This window comes from Boleophthalmus pectinirostris, unplaced genomic scaffold (genome assembly GCF_026225935.1).
Source record: "Boleophthalmus pectinirostris isolate CB_2022bp ecotype Guang Dong unplaced genomic scaffold, ASM2622593v1 HiC_scaffold_22, whole genome shotgun sequence".
In the NCBI taxonomy this organism is placed as follows: Eukaryota; Metazoa; Chordata; class Actinopteri; order Gobiiformes; family Gobiidae; genus Boleophthalmus; species Boleophthalmus pectinirostris.
Genome location: NW_026571190.1, coordinates 42,041,140 through 42,048,639, shown reverse-complemented (window position 1 = coordinate 42,048,639; position 7,500 = coordinate 42,041,140). Strand labels below are relative to the sequence as shown.

The 7,500-nt window shown below is 42.9% G+C and overlaps 1 protein-coding gene across 1 annotated transcript in view; it reads left to right on the top strand.

The window, feature by feature from the left end:
- Positions 1–4,654: 4,654 nt before the first annotated feature.
- The window catches only part of trmt1 (tRNA methyltransferase 1), a gene marked incomplete at its 5' end in the record, with an annotated part of 10,990 nt that continues 8,144 nt past the window's right edge, over positions 4,655–7,500 (top strand). The window contains 2 exons of the mRNA XM_055158524.1: positions 4,655–4,917; positions 5,951–6,197. Of these exons, the coding sequence (XP_055014499.1) occupies positions 4,655–4,917; positions 5,951–6,197 (510 nt within the window). The remainder of the gene's footprint in view (positions 4,918–5,950; positions 6,198–7,500) is intronic.

Genomic DNA, 7,500 nt, shown 5'->3' with positions numbered 1-7,500 from the left:
ATGTCATGGTAACGGAGGGAATGAAATATGCAGCACTTTTTGGTCAATAAATCCAAACAGTGATAACTCTTGGTTCTCACTTACATATCCTTAACAAACTGGTTTGAATATTTGCTTCATATAGTTTTCTACCATATGGTACAAGATTAGGTTGAAAAACCTCTGACTTTTTGACTCATGAGATTTTTTATTAAGAAAGTTCATGGTAACGGAGGGAAAAGTAACGGAGGGAAAATTGTACAAACAAGTAGAAGGTGCAGGATTTTACATCATTGTCACTTTTTTCTTCCAAATACTTTAATATTACTTCAAAATGAAAGGAAACTATTTCTATAAAATATGTCAGTCCTTCCAAGAACATTTTTATTATTTTAAATAATAATATCATATTATTTTAAATGGAATAACACAAGATATGATGAAATACAAACCATTTATTTACATGATTTTTGGGTCTTTGAAATTTGGGAAATAATTTTTGTTCCATGTTTCATTCATGGTCTGTTTAAAACAGATGAAAGTTTAGAACCAAAAATGGAACAGAAAAAAGGTCAACAGTTTGATAAACTCGAGTACATATGTATCTGTTCAATACACTTTTATATCAGATGAATTCACTTGAAGTTTTGGTCTTGTTGTTTACTTCTGCTTGACCTGGACCATATATAATAATATTAATAATAAATAATAATAATAATCCAAGTACATAAACCAAGTGCATTATGTTTGTTTTCAGGTGGAGGGTCCTTCAGGTGCTTTTACCATGGACATGTTAATGCTGAGAAACACTTGTTCATGTAATTTCTATGTCGTCCATTCGTTTAATGACCTTGGTCATGGTACTAAAAGTACTTCAAAGTACAATTTTAATTACTTCAATTATTTTAATTACTTAAATGTCAACACTGAAGCAGTTTGTGTGTAGAGTCCAGATGTAGTTCTTGTTACAGCGCCGCCTTCTTCTTTTAAATACTTATTTCTAAATACCACACACATGATTCTAAAGAAAGAAAGAATGAAATAAGATAAGATATATTCACAAGGTCTTATAACGATGCACTATCTTTATATTTATATTATCTTATATTTTATATTTATATTTATATTTTGTGTTAATGTAAATCTTTATAAGATTCAGTTAAACTAATATCATTTTAATACATATTTTTCTTGAAAAACTTACTTAAATCAGGGACCATTGTCCAGACACTGAAGCTCATTGTCTTAAATGTTTTCTTTTAAATAAATAAAAACAACAAATACAAATGCCACAACACAACAAAAAGCCACAAAAAAAACAAAAAAAGCCACAATGGAAATGACAGCAGGACTCTTATTTTAATGCAAACGCCGCAACACATTAAAAAGCCGCAACACATTAAAAAGCCGCAACACATTAAAAAGCCACAAACACATTAAAAAAAGCCACAACACATTAAAAAGCCGCAACACATTAAAAAGCCGCAACAACACAACACATTAAAAAGCCGCCACAACACATTAAAAAGCCACAACACATTAAAAAGCCGCAACACATTAAAAAGCAACACATTAAAAAGCCGCAACACATTAAAAAGCCACAAACACACACATTAAAAACAGCACGCAACACATTTAAAAAAGCTTGCAGAAAACATTAAAAAAACAACAACGCAGCTGTAACTTCAAAAGAATTGATCGAAAATGACTAAATCTTCACAGGGTTGGGTACATGAGTCCGGGACCAGCTGGTCATTTTTTCAGAATATTTTGAGTAGAGCCTGACCGATATATCGGCTGGCCGATATGGGCACCTGGAGGCATATCGGCTATCGACCGATATTTCCCGTGGGCAGGTTATACGTCGTTATAAATCTTAGACTCTTGACATTCTGTTCATTTAATCCAATTTACAGACAGATAAATGTCCTAATATGTGACTCTGCATCAGTATTTATCTGTGGAGTCATTTGTCTGTGTTCGTACTGTCCCTGAACACACCACAGAGTCACGTCACTTCACTCGCGTGTGTTTGTTTACACCCGCAGCCGTGCGCAACACTGAGATTATTTTCTTTTTACGGACAATCGGATTGAGTCTGGATTAAAAGGACTTTTATTAGTTCAGACTTGTGATGTGGAGTAGATTTGGAGAAGTCAGACCTGGGGACACCCTGTTAAAGTAAAAAAATACAAGAACAGTTTTAGTTTTCCATAGTTCTGTATCGTCTTAAACAGAATCAGACTCAGAGTGCACAGGGACAGAGACGCTCTGTTCTGTTCTGGTCTCTGCTCGTGATTATACGACGATGATGATGATGATGATGATGATGATCTCCTCCCGTGCGTCGTGCAGGTTTAAGAATATCTGAAGCACCTTTTTATTCTGTTACAGTTGAAGCACCTGTTATTCTATAATCTGCTAATGGACCAGGACAGAATCACAGTGAACATTAGTACAGACATAAACAAAACTCTCCATGTGCTTTTCTTCTTCAGAACAGAACAACAAGCCTCTTCATCCTGCAGGAGAACATCACACACACAAGAATATGTAGAAAAAATATCATTCTGTTCAAATTATTTCACTTGGTTTATTTACTTTTATGGATTTAACGATATCCAAATGTCTCTGTTTGATATTTATTGTGATATTTTGGAGATCGGACGCTTTTTTGCTTTTAAAACTGATATTTATTGTATTATTAATTATTTCCAAATGTTCTGTTCTCGTCCTTTCGTTGTTTTTCCGGGAACTTTAACAACGAACGACAACGACACCGATTCAGACCCGAGACTGAAGTCAGAGAGAAAACCAGGACTGAACCAGGACTAAACCAGGACTAAACCAGGAACTAAACCAGACTAAACCAGGACTGAACCAGGACTGAACCAGGACTGAAACCAGGACTGAAACCAGAACAAAACCAGACTGAACCAGGACTGAACCAGGACTGAACCAGGACTGAACCAGGACTGAACCAGGACCAGACTGAACCAGGACTGAACCAGGACTGACCCAGGACTGAACCAGGACTAAACCAGGACTAAACCAGGACTAAACCCAGGACTGAACCAGGACTGAACCAGGACTGGAACCAGGACTAAACCAGGACTGAACCAGGGACTGAACCAGGACTAAACCAGACTGAACCAGGACTGAACCAGGACTGAACCAGGACTGAACCAGGACTGAACCAGGACTGAAAAAACCAGGACTAAACCAGGACTAAACCAGGACTAAACCAGGACTGAACCAGGACTAAACCAGGACTAAAGGACCAGGACTAAACCAGGAACCAAAACCAGGACTGAAACCAGGACTGAACCAGGACTGAACCAGGACTTGAAACCAGGACTGAACCAGGACTAAACCAGGACTAAACCAGGACTGAAAACCCAGGACTGAACCAGGACTAACTGACTAACCAGGACTAAACCAGACTAAACCAGGACTAAACCAGGACTAAACCAGGACTAAACCAGGTCTAAACCAGGACTAAACCAGGACTGAACCAGGACTAAACCAGGACTAAACCAGGACTGACCAGGGACTAAACCAGGACTGAACCAGGACTGAACCAGGACTAAACCAGGACTAAACCAGGACTAAACCAGGTCTAAACCAGGTCTAAACCAGGACTGAACCAGGACTAAACCAGGACTGAACCAGGTCTAAACCAGGACAGAACCAGAACTAAACCAGGACTGAACCAGGACAGAGCCAGAACTAAACCGGGACTGAACCGGGACTAAACCGGGACTGAACCGGGACTAAACCGGGACTAAACGGGACTAAAACGGGACTGAACCAGGACTGAACCAGGACTGAACCAGGACTGGACCAGGACTAGACCAGGACTAGACCAGGACTAGACCAGGTACTAAACTGATACTAGCCTAGGTACTAGACCAGATACTAAACCAGGACTAGACCGGGATTAAACTGGGACTAGACCAGGTACTAGACCAGGTACTAGACCAGGTCTAAACCGGGACTGAACCAGGACTGAACCAGGACTGAACCAGGACTGAACCAGGACTAAAGCAGGACTAGACCAAGACTAGACCAAGACTAAACCAGGTACTAAACCAGGTACTAAACTGGTACTAGACTAGGTACTAGACCAGATACTAAACCAGGACTAGACCGGGATTAAACTGGGACTAGACCAGGTACTAAACCAGGACTAAATCTGGACTAAACCAGGACTAAACCGGGTCTAAACCAGGACTAGACCTGGACTAGGCCGGGACTAAACCATGTACTAAACTGGGACTAAACCATGTACTAAACTGATACTAGACTAGGTACTAGACCAGATACTAAACCAGGACTAAACCGGGAATAAACCAGGATTTAACTGTTATTAAACTGGGACTAGACCAGGTACTAGACCAGGTCTAAACCGGGAATAAACCAGGATTTAACTGTTATTAAACTGGGACTAGATCGGGACTTAACCGGGACTAAACTGTTATTAAACCGGGACTAGACCAGGTACTAGACCAGAACTAAACCAGGTCTGTATCGTTTTCTCTCATTTTCTCTCCTCAGTTTTTTGTCTGGATGCTGCTGAGGGTCGCTGCTCTCCTCCCGCTCCTCTCCTCCTCTCGCTCCGGATCACTGCGGATCCTCTGTCGGACTTTAAAAACCATGGACCCCTCCCCTTCTCCTCCTCCTCCCCCCGTGGACCGGACCGCGGCGGACCCCCCAGGCCGCTCCTCCTCCTCCCCCCGTGGACCGGACCGCGGCGGGACCCCCCCAGGCCGCTCCTCCTCCTCCCCCCGTGGACCGGACCGCGGCGGGACCCCCCCAGGACCCCGGGCTGCTGCTCCCCGGGGAGACGGTGGTGCGCGAGGGCAAAGCGTCCATCCTCTTCCCCAGCGCCAACGAGGTCTTCTACAACCCGGTCCAGGAATTCAACCGAGACCTGACGTGAGTGGCCCCGCTGTTCTGTGGCGTGACAGGTCAGATCTGCGGAGAGGCGACACCGCGGGCAGTTAGAACGTATTTGGACCTGGTTTTTGGGTTAATATCTTTGTCATTTTTGGTTCATTTTATCCCAGGGCTGTCGGAAATAACGAAAATAAGACACAAGATACTAAAACTAATATCGAAACTACATCCTCATGTTTCACTGGTATCGATATGATATTGAATCGTTTGATACTGGTGTCAGGATTCGATACTCGTGTTCCTCCGTGTCTCTGTGTTTTCATTTATTTTGGTCCAAAGGTTTGTCCAGTTTTCTGGTTCAGCTCCACAGAGACTCACAGCTGAAATATTCAAACAGACGAGAGTTTGAGAATCTGTGTGTCGTTCGTTTGTTTTTCAATATAAAACCAAAAATAAGAAAATGAAAAAACAACAGTTTTCTTCATTATTTGTCTCCAAAACCAAAATGAAAAAATGGATAATGATTCGTTTTTTCATTTTTCGATTTTGTGTTTAAATGAAAAATGGAAAAAAAACAGATAACGACCGTTTCCCGTTTACGTGACTTCAGTGACTGTGATGTCGGACTGAACCAGGACTGATCCAGGTCCAGGACCAGACCGGGACTCAGACCGGGACTCAGACCGGGACCAGAGCGGGACCAGAGCCTGGTTTAGACCTGGTTTAGACTTGGTTTAATCCTGGTTTAGTCCTGGTTTGACCTGTTTTAGACCACAGTTTATTGTCTAAAGAAAGTGTTTTTTTTATCCTCATTGTGGGATCAGAATCGGTATCGAGTATCGATCAATTCCTTCGTATCAAAATCGAGTTTGACGTTTTAGTATCGTGACGACTCTGTGCAGGATTCAGCCTCCGTGGAGAGATAAACTGTACGTCTAATGCTGTACTGTGGGACATTCCTGGCACAGCAGTAACATCACCACGGAGACGAGCAGACAGCCGAGTCTGTTCGCTGGGAAAGTTCCACAGTGCCTCTTTAACGCGGCGCTCAGAGTTGTGGTTGTGTCCTCAGGTGCGCCGTGATCACGGAGTTCGCCCGAGAGGTGCTGGCCCAGCGCGGGGTCAGGGTGGAGGTGTCTGGGGAGAGGGAGCCCGTGGTGGTGTCCCTGTCGGAGGAGCAGACAGGTGCGGAGCCGGAGGAGCAGACAGGTGCGGAGTCGGAGGAGCAGACAGGTGCGGACGAACGAAACGAAGAAACAGAGGAGACGAACGGAGGAGCGCGGCCGGTGCAGACGGCGAGAGCAGGAGAGAAATGTGAGGTACTGACTACAGCCCGACCGATATATCGGTTGGCCGATATTATTTTTATATAGTTTGTTTACACTCACACACACAGATCCAAACACTGAGATTATTTTCTTTTTACGAACAGTCGGTTTGAGTCTGGATTAAAAGGACATTTATTAGTTCAGACTTGTGATGTGGGAGGAGCCTGTGTTGATAATATCGTTCGTTCTGATTGGTTAGTGATGATCTGTTGTGTCTCAGTCTGTTTTCTATTGGTCTGTTGTAAAGTGAATATATTGTCTGTATATTTGTTCCTGGAGCTGCACTGATGTAAATGAGCTGTGAACAGAGGTGTGAATGATCAACATTTACACATATCATTAATTCCCGCGGCGCAGCATTTACAGCTAAAGGCTAACAGCGGTAGTTTCTTTTCTAGCTAGTAGTGATGGTCGTCACGAACAAAGCGGCTCTTAGATCCGGCTCTTTGAAGCGAACGACAGGAGCCTGATCCTTATTGGGAATCATTTTTTCTCTTTCTCTCACTTTGTTTCTCTTCACGTCGCGTTCAGACTCGTGGGAGTTTGACAGTGGCTCAAAACGAAACTTTCAAAAATCTGCGTGTGCATAAATATATTCAGCATAAAATAAATAAACCAGGACTAATCTTGGGCTCGAGAGACAGAGACCGAGTCCCGACACTCAGTCCTGGTTCAGTTCTGGTTTAGTCCTGTTTTACACATGGTTTAGATCTGTTTTAGTCTTGGTTTAGTCCTTTTTCAGTCCTGGTTCAGTTCTGCTTTAGACCTGGTTTAGTCCTGGTTTAGACCTGGTTTAGTCCTGGTTTAGTCCTGGTTTAGTCCTGGTTTAGTCCTGGGTTTAGACTGGTTTTAGACCTGGTTTAGTCTGGTTTAGTCCTGGTTTAGACCTGGTTTAGACCTGGTTTAGTCCTGGTTTTAGTCCTGGTTTACCTGGTTTAGTCCTGGTTTAGTCCTGGTTTAGTCCTGGTTTAGTCCTGGTTTAGACCTGGTTTTAGACCTGGTTTAGTCCTGGTTTAGTCCTGGTTTAGACCTGGTTTAGTCCTGGTTTAGTCCTGGTTTAGTCCTGGTTTAGTCCTGGTTTTAGACCTGGTTTAGTCCTGGTTTAGACCTGGTTTAGTCCTGGTTTAGACCTGGTTTAGACCTGGTTTAGTCCTGGTTTAGTCCTGGTTTAGACTGGTTTAGTCCTGGTTTAGTCTGGTTTAGACCTGGTTTAGACCTGGTTTTAGACCTGGTTTAGACCCTGGTTTAGACCTGGTTTAGACCTGGTTTAGTTTCCTGGTTTTAGACCTGGTTT